We start from the raw sequence: 20,299 nt of genomic DNA on the forward strand, positions 1-20,299 counted from the left end.
ACTCATCCTATCCCAAGGCTCCCTCTTGGAAGTAAATGGCTTATTCATTTAACCATTAAAAGACGTAATAAGTTTGGCCTCAGTATTTTTGATATAGTATTTTCCAGGGCAAATGAAAGGCAGATCATAGAAGGCTACAGCCTAATTAAACTAGACTGGCAGACTCCACAGCCTACGGGTACATGCGAGGTCACGGATGATCTGCCCTGCTAGGCCTTCATACACAGTCATTATTGATCAGCCAGGCCCAGAGCAAGCACTTCCTTCACTGCCTCACTAGCTTCATAAAAGGAGAAAGCACTAATATAAAAATCAAAGGAGTAGGTGCCACATAGAAACATTTCTACAGAATTGATAGATCCCAGGTACAAGATACCGGAGCTGTTAGAACTTTATTAGTAGCTGACGTTCAAAACAAACCCATCTTACTCTTGAGGACAGGTGTGACAAGCATCAAAATGCTCCATTTCATGAAGCAAGTGAAGCCTGAGCCAATCCCCTTCATGGCTGACCACAGGACTTACTGCTGTCATTCTGAAGCCCTTACTTTTTGGGTCCCACTTGGCCCACATTGACCCGCACACAGATGACTTTTCTGGTCTGCATGCCAACGGAGCAAGAGGCCTCCCCGTTCCAGGTTGTAGTTGTGTTGAAGGATGATACCGAAGTGTCCTCGATGCACTGGCCCCAGGGGCCAGTCTGCCAATGGTACACAGTACAGGGATGCTCGTTACAGCTGCGCACCTCCTGCAGAGCACTGCTATTTGGACAGTGAACTCCACCTACAAAAACGGACAACGTAAGAGGATTAGATAGGGTGCCAACAGGAAACTTACCATTCCCTCTTCTTTGGAATTAACAATAACAATGATACCTGCCATTTATTAGCACACAGCATGTGACCAGCATGCTGCTGGAAGGCAAATTATATACATACTAATCTTCCATCATCTGGCATCCTCCAGGTTACAATTTAAGCTATACAATATACATGCTATTTATTTGGGGGGGACTATGGACCTCAAAGAGAGAGACCATTGTTCTCTAGAGAAGCGAAAAATGAGATACAAATGGGAGCCTAAGGATCGCTGGACCAGGGAAATGTGGGCACTGAGACTTTGCATGGCAAAACCCAGTGTGTTCTCAAGTGGTATCCTCCAAAGTGAAAATCGTAAATACATGTTTTAAAGTATTGCTTCTTTTAATATATTAGGCATTAGGGTAATTAGAAACAGTTTTTTTTTAATCAATTGATGCTGTCTGATCTTCCACAGCATTACTGGAAAAGCCCTGTAGTAATGATTGTACCATATTTCTTCAAATCTAAGATGTCAATGGCTGAAAGATACACCATCATTTTATGCCTCAAAGAAAGAGCAATGACTACAAGTTAAACTATGATACATTGCTTTCTTTTCAATTCTGGTTTTTACTGATGCTTATTAAAACCCATTTGTATGATTTATTTATGTGTTATTTTTAAAAACATCACTCAATTGCATACATTAGCAGGGAGGATATTCCTAAATCTCCTTTATTTTCAGAGTGGAAATCTCTTGAGTCAGTTTTTAACTCACACAAAACAAAGTTTGTTCTTTTATACAGAATCATCATCCTGTGTCAGAAGTGTTGATGATGTAGGATTTCTTTTTAAAAAAAGTGTTCCCTGTTGTCTCCAGGGCTTTCTTCCAGGATACTGATGCCCATCTCTAAGTTTTGATTCTATTGCATTCTTGACTATATTGGAAGTTGTCAATAAAAGAGTTAAGCAAGTAGCTAAGAATGGTTCTTGGCTGTTTTTATTTTTGGCAGAAATATCATGAAATTGCTACTGTCACCAGGAATAACAACCCAGTTCACAGGTATGAGCAATGACGACCATGGTATAATTTCTGTCTGGCTATGGTGGTTTTAAAATGCATCCATTGTAAGATGTAATAATTAGAGATAATAAAATGTAAAAGGGATGTGTCTTTTAATCAACAGAATATAGTTGTAACATTGTCATTATGGAACCATTCTTTATGTGCTAGCCCTGTTATAAGTACTTTGTATGTGGGACCTTATTTTATATCCCAACTGCCTTACAAGGTAAAAATTATAAAGTGAATGAGCCAATGTAACTTAAATGATGTAACAATAACAGCTAAGAATTTATGGAGCTCAGTGTCTTACCTCTATGCTATTTGTCATACCAATTATAAAAATAAAAAGCTTTGTATTGTTAAAAGCAGAGGATAGGAGGAATTTACTGCTTACATTATTGACAATTTAATCTATTTGAACTTATGTAGCCTCTGAATTTCATTTTAGGAGCAGAAAATACCTGGTTGTTAAATAGGAAAAGGTGATTCAATAGCCAGTGATCCTAACATGGAAGACAGCTCCAAAACCAAGATGTGGGTACCAGTCATAAACAAAACCGCACTCTGAGATGATCTTCAGTTATCACTTCACTTACGATTAAGGACATCCTTCTAATTCAGCAAATAAATCGGTAGGCAGTTTATGAGAGAATTTAACGGCAGTTCAGAATCATTTACACAGTGCTGAACATGGGATCAACATCAGAGTCACCTGCATGAAGCAGCATTTCATTAATGTCCCCTGCTTCATGATGGTGGAAACATCTGTCACACATCACCGCCTATCCTCCATCACACAGCTCAGTGACCCTGGCAGCCTCTGAAAAGACGTGTAGTATTTGAATAGGAATGGATTCTAAAACATACTAATTGGATCGGGGAGAAGTAAATGAGCACTCTTATTACCCATTCCCTGAGGCTCCAGATTTAGCCAGCCTTATCTCTCAGACGAACACAAGCTAATTATAAACATTCATATGCACAATTTATGTAACCATTTTAACTATACCTTTATATTTAATAGTAAAATTACTGATCTACAAAAAACACGTTTCTTTATCTCATTTTCACTGTGAATATATGTATGCTGTTTAAACTGTGATTCTAAAGCTCTTCGATTGTTTTTGACTTTGGAATTGACTGGTCGGCTTTGGAACAAATGATAAGAAAAAAACTTTTACAACATCAGCGTAAAGTGTTGAGGAGCTTACAGACATAAAGGCTATTTATTTTCTCTCCCCAACCCACAGGAAAGCCACATCAGCAGCTTTGGTCTGGTATCAGGATAGTCACACAGATAAGCCCCAACGTGGTCTTAATTAGAACGAGGAGATGGCCGTTTTGAAACCATGGCTTGGGGTAATCAGTCATAGCAGCATCCGTTCTGTTGTTTTGGGAATAATTTTATGGTATAAAAATTGATAGGTATAATATTGAATTTATTTATTATTTATGGGAATATCTAATTCCAGACATGTGGGAATATTTTCACAGAATTGGGGAAATTATAAAATGTCACCCATGACAAAATTAGTGATAAGTGGTATTCGTAAAAAAATTCTCTTATACATATAAATATATGCTTCCTACTAATGTGACTATTTAGGTTTTTTACCATTCTGGCAAGTGAACAGACTTTATATTACTTTGATGAAATTCTACTATATAAAGAAACATCCATGCTATATAAAAACAACTACATTATCTGAAACTTCTCTTAAAAGAAATGGAAAAGTAACTTTTCCTCATCACAGCAAGTCTCTAAAGGCTGTGTTCACATACATTTGAACAGAGCTGTTTTGGGTTTTTCTGGGATTCTGGCTCTGACATTGAAGTTCTTACATTTTATTTTTGTATTTATTAAAAATTATTTTTTAGCCCTTAATCACTTTTTAGAGAGAGATAGCGTGTGAGTGGGAGAGGGGAAGAGAGAGAGGGAGACACAGAATCCGAAGCAGGCTCCAGGCTCTGAGCTGTCAGCACACAGCCTAACGTGGGGGTTGGACTCACAAGTGGTGAAGTTCTTACATTTTATATGGCTGAAAAGACTGAAAAGATAAAGGAAACTTGCTCAAAAAATTAATTGAATACATGTGTATTAAGGTTATAGCATGCAATGTTTATGTTCAATGTTTCAAGAGATACCTAATGGGGTTATAAATAGCTTTTGCTGCACTCAAGGATCTTATAACGCAGTGGGGAAAAGTAGGACAGGTAGGCAAGCATACAAATGGGTATAATTTTAGTCAGAATATAATAATCATGGTTAAGAGGGGTAGTATAATTGGGATTCCAAAGTGTAAGATTCCATTAGTTTTGGGGTGACTAAAATATGCCTCAGGTAGGAGGCAATGAGAGGAGTTTTGAAGGAGTGGGATTTTGACAAGCAGAGTTCTCAGAAGGGAGAGACAAAAGGGAACATTTTATTGAAGCAGAAGAGAAAATAAAAGCCAAGACTTGCAGGCAGATATGACACTGGGAATTTGCAGTATTGATACAGGCCATTAGGGTGCAACGTTCACACAGAGAAGGAACTAGCAATCAGGATAAGGAAGTGGACGGAGCTTATGCTAACAAGGGGCTATTCGTGTGCTATGAATTACAGCTTTAAAATGCTTGTAATTTTGCCACTTATTGCAGCCTAAATCCCTGTGACAGCAGACCATGTCTAAGTGAAAAGCACATTGATGATGGCATGATTTCAGGGAAGTGAAATGGATGAATGTCAGCCAGAGACAACCTCAGATTTTGCTGTCGCACACTCTCTCTTCTCCTCCTCCCCTGTTTTCCTTGCAGAAAGAGGTAGAAGACTTCCCACTGTGGAGTCTGCCTAAGTCTTGTGTACTGCTTGTGGTTACGCAGGGACAGACTGAAACAGCACTCCTGCTTCAAAGTCTAGAATGAGAGAGTGAGGAAGGGACGGTACTTTTACTCGGAAGGCAGAATTATGTGCAGATATATACACATAGATAATGGATCCTGGGTTCTTCAAATTTGTCCAGGAATAAAAGTGCTCCCTGGCTCTTAGGATTAAAAACACTTTAACTGTGAAAACCCAAAATTAAAATACAAATATTCCTCTCCCAATGTTTTTTCCTTTAACATATAATTTCTAAAGACTGCTAATTATTTGTGAAAAAATTGGCATAACTCTTTTAATATGCATCTACTCTCTGTATGTATAAACAGGTGTAAACACTAAAATTTGTGTGATTATACTGATGAAGTTATAATACCAGGTCATTTTGACCTTTGCAAAAAAAAAAAAGCTGCTCATTTCTCGCTGTGTAAGGACAATTAACTATGTAATGAGGTAGAACAGAAGTTGTTATTATACTCAGTGGAAAACATTTTGAAAATCATTTTTTCTTTTTAAACTAAGTTGTTAAAGGATCTGCAACATGGGTTCAAAAAATTCAGAAGGCTATAAATCTAACATCAATTTTTAATTTCTTATTCAAATTCAACATACTATTATTTATATTAAAAATATTCCACGATGAAGTGTTAGAAGACTGTTTCCTTTTAGATCTTTCCAACACCATTTTTTCTCAGGGCTAAGAGCATCAGCACCTTCATCCCCACACTGGGTGGCTAGGCCTGAGACACCAACGAATCACTCTATAAAACTCAGAAGAAACCAGGAGCAAGTGCAAGTCCAGGGATAGGGTCAAGATCACAACAAAGGTCACTGCTATCAAAACACTCCTGTTTGTACACTTTAGCCACCACCTCGTGGCCAGAAAACCAGCTCCCAGTGAGGGCCTGGATGGTCTTGTGAACCAAAGAGGCTATGGAAAAGTCCAGAAAAATCTTGGCATGATCTCTGCATCCTTTTCCTCGCATATAATTTTAAAGCAGCTTTTGTGATCCCCTCTACAGTTTACCCAATATAAGGAAGGTTTGTAACTCAAGGTATCATACAATTCTAAAAAGAGAAATTCTAATTTTATTTCAAAAGAAGTCAAGGCTTAGGAAGTTACACCACACACACACACACACAGCCTTATTTTTTAAGTTGAAAAGAAATATCTTTACTTTCTTCAGTACATTAACTGCCTATCTCTAGTTGCTACCATTTGTACTTGATTTCCAAATGACATTTGGATAAGAATCATTTAGTCATTTGTAAGAGGTTACAAAGTATTCCTTAAGACATACACACACCATAAGAAGACTAAGTAAATCAAGGATAAGACCAGGAGCTAGCACTCCTTCTTCTAGCACATGGTAGGATTATATTCCCCACTCACTCTGCCATGATTGAAGTTAGGTTCAACTTCAAGCCATGATTATATGATTTGCTTTGCCAATCAAATGGCAGTAGAAATGACATAAGCCACTTCTCGGTGGAAGAATTGAATGCTGATGCTTTGAAATCAGCAGACAGGCTCTCCCGCTATATTCTCCCGCTGGCAGGGGGACTACGACACCCGTCTTCATATGGAGGTTCAACGCTGAGACACTTCATGAGGGCAGACTGTCCTGGAAAGTGACCCAGCACCACAGCAAGATTCCCATGAGGAAGGACTTTCTCTTTTAAGGTTTTGAGCTTCTCAGCTGTTTGTTACCACAGCACAACTTGGTCTGCTCTAATTTATACAAGAGGTTGTGTAGTCTTCAGTATAATGCTTAACAGTGAAGTTATGACTGAGGTAAATAAAAGTTTATCTTTTATTTTGTGAAACCCCATTTATTTTGTAAATCCAGATTAATACTTAGCACATGGAATTGTGTGCAAATCCAGATAAATACCGTGTATGTGGATTAGTCTACAAGTTATTTCACTAAAAAACTATATGTCTAACCACTCAATACAGAATTTTAATAATGTGACTTTCCCCTTATTGTCATCATAGAATTTTCTGATTTAGAAAATTAAGAACATGTATGACACATACAAAACATTAATTTTGGGGGACTATAGAAAGACCTACTTTTGCCTAAAATTATCAAGGTTTTCCTACATAGCAGAGAAATACATTTTAAAACTTCCTGCAAATAAAGTTCTTAAATAATTCTAAAAATAGCTCAAAATTATAAGACTTATTTTGTAAAAAAAACCATGTTTCAGTATCCAGCAAATAATTGGTACTAAAATAGTTTTTGAAGGACAGCTTCCTCATTAAATATCTCATGTAATTATACCAGTATCTATAACTGTTATTAACAGAGACAAACACCAGCAGATTCCCTACTGACAGTTTCCTCTAAGGTTTCCATTATAAAATTATGTTTTGAAAATTCACGCCTTTATGATTTACTCTATAAACATCTATAATTTTCCAGCATGGCTTGCTTATGACGCAGCTACTAGACTTAATTAAAAATTATCGGAGTCTCACCCTTTCAAACTAAGTAGATGATACATATCAAAGAGCAATCATAAATTTCTGCCTTTAAAGGCATTTCATGACCTTTCAGTGTGAAGCATCATGTCTATAGAAATAATGATCTGGTGAGTTCTGCAAGCGCGGCAAAATCTCTGCTATGTGACTCACGGGGCGAAAAGTCACTCATTACTAGTCACACTGCAAGTGACTGCAGAGTATAATAGATTTATAGGAGGCAGGGTGACCACAGATCTAATTTTAATGAAGTCCAAGACATAATCTGAACTGAAAGAGTTTGAAGTCTGAATATAATCTATACAAGGTTAGAGTTATCGTTAGTCAAGACAAGGAATATGACTTTCTTAAAGGTTCTATCTTTCTGTCTGGTTCCAGGATACACTTTTTTAGGGGGTAGCAAATAGTTAAACTTATATTAAGGTGACTGGAAGAAGGTTTTTGGACGCTTTAAAGACAATTCTAAATTTTCCCATAGATTGACTCTGTCAAATATGCTAAATTTTTCTCTCACGTCTTAAGACCAAGCTAGTTACATTTTTGCAAAGCTATTATATTCACAGACAGCAAGTTTGGCCAAACAAAAACATTATCAGGTTTCTATCACTAAAATGCTTCATGAATAGAAAAATAAAACTGGCAGCGTAAAGATTCCTCCCCAATCTATTATTTGGGGATATACACCCAGAAAAGCACACGCATGCCACAAATAGAAATCATTATTTACATGTGCTAAGTGGGAATGAGGAGAAGAATCATTCAGCTTGATAATGTTTAAATAATATACACCTATATTCTTGAGATAGGACATGCCTTAATGTGCTGGAACTTGATGACTTCTGTGTTTTCCTTACACCTCTAAGATTCTCAAGAATGGCAACATTAAGTATAACATATCACCCAGCCACACAGAGGCCAAATTAGCATTTGAATGTAGGCCTGAGAGACAATTACTTAGAGCCCTGTATTTCTCCACAATAAAGCTTACACAAGTGAGGTATGAATTTATGACACAGCATGTCTTATTCCCCCCAAAGGGTGAGGTGATTAAGAAGCAGCATATTTTAAAAATGAACGCAATCAGGTGGCTCAGTCAGTTGAGCATCCAACTTCGCCTCAGGTCATGATCTCATGGTTTGTGAGTTCAAGCCCTGTGTCAGGCTCTATGCTGACAACTCAGAGCCTGGAGTCTGCTTCTGATCCTGTCTCTTTCCCTCTCTGCCCCTGCCCCACTTGTGTGCACGCATGTTCTCTCTCTCTCTCAAAAACAAAATAAACATTAAAAAAAAAAATGAATGCAATCTATATATGAAGACCTCTGGATCTTAGAGCCTATGTTCAGAAACCTGAATAGCAGATAATACATGTAATTTTTTAAAATGTTTTATTTATTTTTGAGCAAGAGCGAGAGAGAAAGCGTGAGCAGGGAGGGTCAGAGAGAGGGAGACACGGAATCTGAAGACAGGCTTCAGGCTCTGAGCTAGCTGGCAGCACAGAGCCCAACGCGGCGCTTGAACCCACCAACTGTGAGATCATGACCTGAGCCAAAGTCAGACACTTTACCGACTGAGCCATCCAGGCGCCCCAATACATGTAAGTTTTAGTCAACCAACAGCCATGCTAGTTTCTCTAAAAACAAACAAGCACAAAAACAAAAAAAAATTTTAAATCCCGCCTTTATTAGAGAACATACATGCCTATTTATGAGAAGGTAGAATGAGATTTTAAAAGCAAAAACCAATTACTGAAATAGAGAAAAAAAATCAAACCTGACATCTGGAATTTGGGGAGACTCTTTCACACTTCTTCACAGGTTTACCATTTAAACTGGAAAACACTTATTAGGAGGGAGGAGATGCACAGTGAGTTTACTTTTAAAAGTCTTCCTTCTTTTATTAAAGATCTATCTTCAAGATTAACTTTGGGGAATAGGAGTAAGTTGCTCAATATGTTAAGAGATATTAAATTTTTTTAGATTGCAGGGATTCCGGAAGATTTTTGTGTTGCATCACCTCAACCAGGGAAGACACACACACGCACGCACACACGTACACATGCACACGCACGCACGCCAACTCATGGAAGGAATCCCAATTCGTCCTGAAGCTGGTGGCCAACCTTACCTTCATCACCGGCGGCCAGAATGGATCGTGCTCGTATCTGTCTCCCTTCGGTGGTTTTCCCGGAGCAGGTGTGTGAGCAGGAGGACCACGCAGACCACATGCTGAGCACACAGTCCTTTGGGCACGGGGCATAGCAGGCCACAGGGATGGGGAAGATGGCATCTCTACACAGCTGTCTGTCAACTTCTTCTCCTGGGGAAGACATCACCACGAACAATCTATCATTTTTTAAATAGATGTAAAATGAGCAATTGTAACCAGATGGGCACCAAGATAAATTAGGTTCTTTTGTTCTTAGTTAAAAACAAAGCTAAAACAAAGCCCACTACAGCCAGATGTTAAAAGAACACTAGGAATAAATACACATCGTTCGGTGCAGCTTCTTTCATTAACAGAAGCTTACTGTGTCGATGGAGCACAGTGCTGCAAGTATTTTTATATAGATACGTGCCCAGTAAGTGATTTGTATATTTATAATATTAACCTTGCAATAAAGAGCATCAATGAATTATGTTCCCCTCTTGATGGCATTATTGGAAATGATGACTCATTTAGAGACAGCAGCTCTATCCATCACATGTACCGTATGTTCTCAGGAACCAACTCTGTTTGCAAACTCTCTCCGTCTTCCAGAGAATTTATTTTTGTATGGTGGCAACCTTTTTCTTTCATAAAATTATTTTGTTAGTTGGAAACAGCCAGGAAGTGTGAATAACAGGAAAACATTATAAACCCACTGCTTAAGGTGGGCCCGGGGGGAGGGGGGGAAACACGACAGGGTAAGCAAATGGCAGAAGATGGTATCACTCCTGGGCTGAAAACTCTTCAGTACTTTCCTATTGCTCTCAAGATAGAGATGAGCATTGTAAGAGCTTACAAGACCTCAGATAACCTGGCTGTGGTTTCTCTTCCAGCTTCATCTCACTCCACTCCTTCCCTTGACCTGGGAGCTCTAGAGATTGGCACTCATTTAGTATTTGTTGAATGAATACAATGAGATATACAAAAGGCCAATGGAGGAAAAAAACATTGTTGAGGTTAATAAATGCCAAAGATAACCAAAAGAATTATAAATAAATGACCAAAATAGAAGATGAAATGAACTCTACGGCTTAGCTGTTCATGTCAGGTGTTAATGATGTCACTGGAACAGAGTGAAACGATAAACAAACAATGAAAAGTTAATCTACAATTTTGCCACAAAATATGACCACAATTCTGGATGACTGTCTCAGAAATGTGTGCCCTGGGCCATTACACTTTCAGGGGAGAAAGAGTGACTAATTGTGCTATTCTTCATTTCTGTTAGAAAAACAACTCAGCTTTTCCTCACTGATGGAAGGTTAGGAGCATCTTGTTAATGTACAGCCTTTTATTCATATATTTGAAAAATAAGCAAAGAAACAAAAGTCAATTAGAAATGCCCTCATATGCTAATAGCTACTAGTTTGTAGGGCTTTCAATCATTAGACACAACCAGAAGTCAAGTGGAATGTTAACAGCCATTAATTTGCAAGGCTTTAAATTATTAGATTTGCTCACTAGTAAGACTCACTGAAATGACAGTTGGACTCACCATTATATCATCCATTTTTCTTTAGCTACTGTGATCTGTGTGATCTCTTTTAATTCTGCTTTTACTGGCTTTAGGGTTTGGCCTATCTCCCAGTAAAACAATATGGAGATAGATTGTCGATTTATAGGTACTGAAGGTAGAGTACAAAAATCATTATAGTACAAGGCATTTAATATTTTACAATTTACATAATAATGATGACTCTTTCCTAGTAGACTTTTTTTCCTGAGTACCAGAGGAGGTTTGCAGGTCTTATTTTCTTCATTGCTACTTTTAATGTTCCATGTTCTCTTTCACTTTGATTTCTAGTATCCTGTGAAAAGGAAGGCAAGTTTGGGGCTAGAGTCTAGAGTTAGCCAGGAATTATTACAGTTTTATTTCTTCTCTAATATTTACGTAATCATTTCTACTCAGAAAAATTTAGTTCATTCTGCAACAACTGAAGTGTGCTACATGTGTGCTGTTGTAAGATTAATTTGCATAAAGTGATGTATTTCTCTTTCTTGTAGCATAAACTTAAGGGATTCACAATTTTAACCCTTCTTACTTTATAAGTTATCTTTTTTTTTTTTTTCCCCTAACCTGGGTCCCATACCTTATGTTAGTTCATTTTCACTCATCTTGTTCTGCTTAGCCAGGTGTATTTCTGGCTAATGTATTAGCCAGGCACAATCCTTCTATAGTATGACTTTAAAAAATACATTTATTTTTGAGAGAGAGAGCGAGCCTGCACATGGGGACATATGAGAGGGGGAGGGGCAGAGAGAGAAGGGGAAAGAGGGTCTAAAGCAGGCTCTGTGATGACAGCAGGGAGCCCGATGAGGTCTCCGACTCATAAACCCTGAGAATAACCTGAGCCGAAGTTGGACACTCAATTGGCTGAGCCACCTAGTTCCCACCCCGCCCTCCCCACCTTTTAGAGGACATTTTAATCCTCTGCGGAACTAATAAGATTCACCTTGGATCCAACCTCCAAGATTTCCTTAGATTTCAGCCCTTACTGTGCCTTCCCGAGCTTTGCCAGGTAAGCTCCTGCCCCCGATTGCTCCAAATTGCTTATCATTGTCTTGCATCCAAATAATTACATTATGCTCTAGCCATAGTGGCTTTCCCCCCTTGTCTCCTACAGACCAATCGCATTGTCTCTTCATTTTGTATGAAAATTTCAGACCTCACAGATTGCTTCTCAATATTTGGGTTTTAGTTCACTTATCTCCTTCCTAGAGGAGCCTTCATTGATCATACACAATCTCACAGTGATTCCATTTTATTTTTGTTACAGCTTTAATCACCATGGGAAACTTTTAATTAATTGTTTACAAGTTTATTTTCTGACCCTCAACTCGATTAAAAGTCCAATGAGGGCATGATCTTTATCTCTCTTGTTATTTTACACTCAGAACCTAAAACAGTGCCTGGTACAGAACAGACACTAAATAATCAATCTCCTGTTAAATAAACAAATGATTTAATTTTAACCTATTATATCAGGAAAAAGAATGCTGCACTAGACATATACAGATTTCAGTAAAGTATTTCTCAACTTGCCAGGCATTCAAGTGCTCTAGGACTTTGATTCAGTGGGTAGGCAGCATATGCACCAGCTGGCATTTGCCAGAGATGCAGTCTCTTATACTCCATCCACTGAATCATCATTTGCATTTTATACAGATCCCCAGGTGATGTGTATGTACATAAAATCTGAGAAGCATTGCTCTAGGATTTTTCTGCCTTTCTTCTATTGTGTTCTGAATAGGACTAGACTGCCTCTTGAATGGGGCAACTACAATTTCATCTGGATTTCATACCTAACATCAATCGTTTTTCTGAGGGACTTCCTTTTATACTTCTCTTTATATGTTTTACCTAGGGGGAAATCATCCATTCAGTGAATAATTGCTGATTGCCCATCTTTTGTCAAGCACTGTACCATGAATATTATATACATCATCTCAGCTAATTCTCATAACGAGCTTTTTTTGAGGTATAATTGACATATAACATTGTATTAGTTTCAGGTACACAACATAATGCTTCAGTATTTGTATATTATGAAACAATTACCAAAATAAGTCTGATTAACATGTGTTCCCACATACAGTTACAATTTTTTCAAGAGATAAAGTCTTTTAAAATCTACCTTCTTAGTAACTTTCAAATATGCATTACTGAATTATCAACTATAGTCACCATGTGGTACATTGTATCCCCATGACTCATTTATTATGTAATTGGGTTTGTACATTTCACAACAACCTTCTTTTTTTATGCTTATATTATTTTACTGAGAGAGAGAGGCAGAGAGAGTGGGAGACAGAATCCCAAGTGGTCCACACAGAGCCCAATCCCATGAACTATGAGATCATAACCTGGGCTGAAACTAAGAGGCAGATACCTAACTGACTAAGCCACCCAAGTGCACCACCAACAACCTTGCGATATAGATATTAATGTCCAATTTTTACTTTAAAGGAAAAAAAATTGAAGCTCAGCAAGTTTAAGCTTACTGTTTCAAAGAGCAGAAATTTAAAGCAGCAGAGATCTAAACTGAGTTCTAGCCAATTTCCAATCTACATTTTTTTTAGAGAGAGTTCACATGTGCATGTGAGTGGGGGAAGGGGGAGAGAGGGAGGAAGGGGGGAGACAGAGAGAGAGAGAGAGAGAGAGAGAGAGAGAGAGAGAGAGAGAGAAGAATCCTAAGCAGGCTCCATGCACAGCACAGAGCTCAGCATGGGGCTTGATCCTCCCAACCTTAGGATCATGACCTGAACTGAAATCAAGAGTCAGATGCTCAAGTGACTAAGCCACCGAGGCACCCTCCGAACCACTTTCTTCACTGGCATGGTAGTAGGGAGAACTCGGGATGCCAAAAGAGTTACTAATGGATGAGTCTTTGTCCAGAAAGACAGGAAACTGGCACTTTAAATTGTTTCTCAGGCCATAGTAAAGCAAAGGGGTGGCCAAATAACTGTCAAATCTGAAGAGTATGCATGTTAACATGTCTAAAGTTACCTATTTTAGGTTTATAGCTATTGAAAAAATGGCAATGGAGCTGTGAAAATATGAAACTATTTAGATCTTTGACTTTGCTTTTGACAGGTGCTTTAATGAACTCAACTAACTGATCATTAACTGGAACTCTTAGGAAGTGTATTTTTTGTAATGTTTATTTTTGAGAGAGAGAGAGAGAGAGAGAGACAGAGACAGACTGACTCTAAGAATGCAAGAGGGAGAGACAGAGAGAGAGAGGGAGACACAGAATCTGAAGCAGGCTCCAGGCTCTGAGCTGTCAGTACGTAGCCCAATGCGGGGCTCAAACCCACAAACCATGAGATCATGACCTGAGCCGAAGTTGGATGCTTAACTGACTGAGCCACCCAGGCTCTCCTGAAATATGCTCTTTTAAGCTCAGTCTCCAGGAACACTCCAGGCACAAGTCATCAGGGAAACACTAGTGAGGAAAGAAAAGTTGGGTTTATGGCTATCACAGGTAATTTCATAATTTGTCTTTCCAGTCACTTTCTATAAGTGTAACTTCTATCTGATTGTTCATATGAAAAGTGGCCCTAGAAATCAAGTCTCTATTTATTAGTGCTGTAGAAAATAATTTCATCTCTCCTTTTTATATTAAAACCTGTTTTTGATTGATCAACGCTATTTTAATTAGATAAGAACTGTTTTGCATGACATTATTTCACAGAATGTATGTACATATCCAAATATCAGGTTACTGTAAATTCTTTCCATATAGAAGAATGAAAATTTTACTGCTGAGCACTTGGGAAATTCCATTTTTCCATATCTACTACCCTATTCTCATCACACTTTCAACTACCATGCATCCCCATTATAGAACCTTTTGAGATTTTGATAATAAGAGTGTGCATCCAAATAAATTTGGGCAGACAAATCTAATTATCATAACAGTGAAAGATGTGGTTCTATAGTTCATGTAGGTGAAATCAATGCAACCTGGTTTTCTTTCTTTAGTCTTTCTAAAGACAATTTCTTTGCTAGGTACTAAACTTGAAGTCATAAACATTTAGAATCCTCACACTTGCCTTTGCGTATTAAATATACTATATATTTATTGGCATGCATTTGCCAACATAAAAGTTTCAAAGGACTGGTTTATATTTACGTGACTTGTATTTTCCACCCATGAAGCTCTAGGCACCTTAACTAAACCTACAAAAATGCATATTTTACATGAAATATATAACACAGAAAGAAATGAATGAAACATTCTCTACATATTACAACTTCTATCTTATTTTGAACCTTAAGTAAGCTTAATTAAAGCATATCTGGCTGAAACTTATATAAACTTAAATAAAAGGTTGAGAAATAAAATGAATATACTTGGGTTTAGTTATTTTTATGACTTCAAAACAAGACTTCAGTATTTAAGTGGGTGCTTCCTATCTCTTTCCTCACAAATACAGTTTTAAGAAGTGCTGATGCAAAAAAGCACATGTACCTCAATGTTCATAGTGGCACTTTCTACAATAGCCAAATCATGCAAAGAGCCTAAATGCCCATCACCTGATGAATGGATCAACAAGATGTGGTATATGTACACAATGGAGTATTTTGTGGCAATGAGAAAGAATGAAATCTGGCCATTTGTAGGAAAGTGGATGGACCTCAAGGGTGTCATGCTAAGTGAAATAAGTCAGGCGGAGAAGGGGAGATACCATATGTTTGACTCATAGGTCTAACAGGAAAAACCTAATGGAGGACCATGGGGAGGGGAAGGGGAAAGAGAGTTGGGGAGAGAGGGGGACACAAATCATGAGAATACTGAAAATGAATCAAGGGCTGAAGGGGGAGGGGGTGGAGGGAAGGGGTAATGGTCATGGGGGGGCACTTGTGAGGAGAAGCACTGGGTGTTGTATGGAAACCAATTTGACAATAAACTATTATAAATTAAAAAATATGTTTTTTTAGTAATTCATCATTTAATCAATTTAAACCTGTATTCTGACAATTTTAAAGTAACTTCCAAATTTACCCCTTGTTTAGGCTATTTCATGAAATTCACCAAACTCTTTCAAGAACTTTCCTCCTTTCATTCTACTGTGTTTCTATTATCAAGATAAGAGAATTAAACATCTGTTTGAAGTAATTACACTAAAATTTCACAACAATTTCCATAAAAATAAAACAAAGTGAGAAGAATGATCAAAGGATACACTTCTTTTTCTTGGTAAAAGTATATACTAAAGTTTATTGCATTCATTGTACTAGGACTTAAATGTAATAAAAAAGATAAATCTTGGTTTATGAAGGTTTTTATAGTTTCAAGGTTTTTATAGCTTAGGAGATGAGCAAAGAACACAGTATTAATACAGTAAAAATATAATTAATTGTATTTTAATGTAAGGCATATACATGTTCAGCACTATTCCCTAAATGTTCCTTGCATTGTTCTAATTTCTTTTTAATCATAGAAATGGTCAGGTTGTGATAGTTGATTTCAGCAAGCATGGAAGCACTATGTACAATGTACATCCAGAAGGCATTGAAGAATCAAAACTCATCAATGTAATGGGATTGAGAGGGGCATAAACAGAAAGGAGATATTAAAGCAGAGAGAAACCAGATAGAGAGCCAAGATTTTTAAAAAGCATACTATTTAGAAAGGCCTTAGTACTACATTTTTGGGATAGATTGTCCTTGCCAGACTTACACAAACACTATAGCAATCCTGAGAATTATTATTGAGTTGTTGATATCTTTCATATTCTTCAGAAATTGTCTTAAAAATTCATATTGACTTTTGATAGTGGGAGTCATTATTTGTACATTTACTTATTTATTGATAACTAATATAAATTCACAAAAGAATTGAGATGGGAAAAGAACGAAGTCTTGTATTTGCCTGGATTTTTCAGAAAGCATTTTCATATGACCATCTTAGCTGAACTTTATAACAACTGTAGGATATTTAAGTCTGGAATCACTCTTGGCTTACTGAAGTCAAAGACCTGTGAATGGGGTCTTCAACTCTTTCTTTGTTCCTCTTGTTGAAGAGAAGCTTCATATCTCTTCATCTTACATGTGAAGTTTCCAAATAATGTTTAATCCCTGCATTCTTTCATCTATCACACCCAGGTAGTGAAACTGATTTATTCAATACACTAAGCATCTCCTGACCCCATGTTTTCTTCTAAGCAATTATATACTTTTCTCCAATTTCTTGCTGTCTCCCATTTCCCCTACAGCCCATCACCCATCCGGAACCCCAAAATATGTTTCTAAAATGCAAACATAAGCCTACCGATTAGCTGAGGACCAAATTCCTTAGGACATAAGAAATCCTCATATTCTGTCACTGCCTCACTTTTTCCCTACTTTCTATCCATAGAAAGCTATTTGTTTCTCTGTGAACTGAAATGCTGCTTTCTCACTCCTTGGCCATTACTAGTGTACACTGTTCTGCAGGTCTGGTTGCCCTACCCTTTTGCTAAGTCACTTTTTAGGACTGGGTTTTCTTGCTCTGTGAACCTTCTCTGACTTTCTCAAATTCCCCAGAGGGAGTTGTGCTCTACACTCTCTGTTCTCACAACACTGTAGACATATCACTTTAATGACATTTGATACTTATTTACTCATTCACCTTTACCTCCAATTAGCCTCAGCGAACCTTCTAGACAGGGATTTTGTCTTATTTAATATACTTATATTGGAACTCTTTGGTTCAGGTACTATCAAAATGAAAGAGTTTTGCAGAAGACGTCTGCTGGATGAGGGGGAAAAATGGATTAGAAATCCCAGGACATGACTTGCTCTTTTGAAAAGCCCACTTGTGTTTATAGATTTTCAACTTTTAGTCTATTAGACCCTGATCAAGATGGCCTTAACATTACCCTCAGCTTGTCTGAATTTGACAGGTTCTACCCTGTCTCTAGGCCCCTGACCTTCTTTTCTTAAGACATTTATTAAATAAACAAAAGAAAACAAAAAAATCTTGCAATTTTAATTTTTTTCTGCCCCTTTGAAATTCACGTAAATTTTTTCTAGCCTCTTCTCAGTCTTACAACCCAGGAAATGTCTTTCTCTAGGATTTGGTAAGAGGCGAAAGATTTATGCGATCTGAAGAGAAACCAGAGTATTGTCTTTCTTTAGGATTTGGAACCATCTCTTTGACATGGGAACACCACAGGAGGTAGTGCTCTGTTACCTCAGTCTTTGTAGGACAGTAGGTCTCCACCTTCTTCAACGGGTAGCGGGTAGCAGTTAACAAACATACATGGCCTATCACTGAGGAAAAATATTTGCAAACTCAGGAGTAACTCATTATGTTCAACAAACATCACATTCATCAGTTTCTTCCCTGTAGTCCTCAATTGCTTTCTCACTAATTCACCCAATACTTAAAAACATTTCTGCCTTTTGTTTCTGTGGAGTTGAGTTTCTGTTCAGTTTCTTTTGTAACTGTCTAGAATAAAGTCTCCTTTCTTGAGTAACTCTGGCGCAGTTTTTGGAACTAATTCATATATAATTTATTACCATAGGCTTACTCTCTTTTTGTCTTAAAAAAAATCTATGTATCTACCTACTAACTTTTAAATACCTTTAAGCAATCTAGAATCTTTGTACTATAATTATTTTTAAGAATGAATTTTAGGAATTCATCTTCTTCAAAACCTTTCTATTCCCAATAAGTGTATTTTTTATTTACTCACTTTGTTTTCTTCCCTTTCATCTTTGTTGTGTTACTTAAAGTCTCTATCTGGGTTTTCATTCCTTTGTGGTCCTGCAAAATGAATCAGGTGACCCCGAAGTAAAACAAAAGCTGGCTTCCTTTCCATGGCAGGATCCACCTTTCAAATCCATGCCGGTATATGGTCATTAACACAATCTTTAACTTCGTTTTTTTGAGATGAAGCCCATTTTAACAAAGTATAGTAAATAACATGATTTGTTATAAACAAATGATGAAAATATTGGGCTAAATCCAATTACAACTCTGCATTTTTATGCCTCACTGAATGTAAGGTACTCCTAGTTTAAACCGCACATGTAGGCAAACAACTATGACTGCATTTGTGATTTACTCCCCTAATAATGCAGGTTGAATCTCACTTGGGATTGGGCAGAAAAAAAGAAAAAAATGGCATATTTATACTTTGCAAAATCTGACATCAGGAACATGACTTAACATCAACTATCATGACACATTTTTTTAATCATGTTCTCCATGTGTGTAATATATTAAGCATATAACTGAAAGCACATATATTTGTAATAAAAATGTGAGATGTGTTTAATTTCATTTAACTAAAACTAATACTTCATTTTTATACCTTTCCTGTTATCTATTTGGTGTCTGCCCAAAAGTCCCAGACTATCTAGCCTTGTTTGTTTTCGGTGACTAAAAAGTGAACTGAGACTCATGTTTTTAAAAGCACTATGGAAACTCCAGAAAATTCAGATAATAACTTTATCTCTGGAATGATTTTAAATTAAACAAAGTTTTATTTGTTGTTTCTCCCAGATTTGTTTATTTCATATTTTCATTCTAGAGATTCTAGAGTACTTCTTTCTTGTGGCTTCATTATTTTTAATGATTTTTGAGTTTGAAACTATCTACAATGTTAATTTCATCTCCTCCAAATATGCCCTTTTGGTAACTAGAAGTCAAACTTCCTTTGTTCAAATTCTAGCTTTATCACTTATTAACTAGGTTCCTGGAGCAAATTGTTTAACTTTTTCTAAGATTCAGTTTGGTAATCTACAGAATGGAAGCTAATAATAGTACTTTTCTTATGGTACTGAGGAGGGACCGACCATAAGGAAAGCTGAAAGCAAAGAGCATGCTGGCACCCCTAATAGGTGGGATATGTTGTGACAGTCCTCAAGCACTCAAGAACAAAGGAAAGGAGGGGCACCTGGGTGACTCTGTCAGGTAAGTATCCAACGTTAGCTCCATTCGTGGTCTCACAGTATGTGAGTGTAAGCCCTGCATCAGGCTCTGAGAGCTTGCTTCAGATTGTGTGTGTGTGTGTGTGTCTCTCTCTCTCTCTGCCCCTTACCTGCTTGCTCTTTCTTTCTCTCTCTCAAAAATAAATAAAACATTTAAAAAATTTAAAAAAAATGAATAAAGGAAAGAACACAAATGGTTCACTGATAGAGATCACAGGACATGGGTCTCCATTGGTTTACAAATGTCTGAGTAAATTACAAGAAAAAGGCAAACTTATCAATATCCTCATCTCCAGAAACCAGTAGACGCAGTTTCCCATAGTCCTTAGCATCACCCTCTCCTCCATAGTGATGTGGGGACAAAGTCAGAAGGAAATGGCAGAAAAAATTAAATTTTCTTATAACCTGCAGTCTAATGACAAATAATTGAGGCATGTAGGAAAAGGAACTCCCTAC

General features: G+C 37.3%; 1 protein-coding gene across 1 annotated transcript in view; it reads right to left on the reverse strand.

Annotated features, from left to right (window-relative positions):
- THSD7A (thrombospondin type 1 domain containing 7A) overlaps positions 1–20,299 on the reverse strand; it is a 430,772-nt gene that overhangs the window by 94,000 nt on the left and 316,473 nt on the right. Inside the window, exons 7-8 of the mRNA XM_029929576.1 lie at positions 9,337–9,528; positions 548–782 (exon numbers count right to left, since the gene is read on the reverse strand). Coding sequence (XP_029785436.1) covers positions 548–782; positions 9,337–9,528 — 427 coding nt within the window. The remainder of the gene's footprint in view (positions 1–547; positions 783–9,336; positions 9,529–20,299) is intronic.

Source organism: Suricata suricatta, chromosome 2, assembly GCF_006229205.1.
Source record: "Suricata suricatta isolate VVHF042 chromosome 2, meerkat_22Aug2017_6uvM2_HiC, whole genome shotgun sequence".
In the NCBI taxonomy this organism is placed as follows: domain Eukaryota; kingdom Metazoa; phylum Chordata; class Mammalia; order Carnivora; family Herpestidae; genus Suricata; species Suricata suricatta.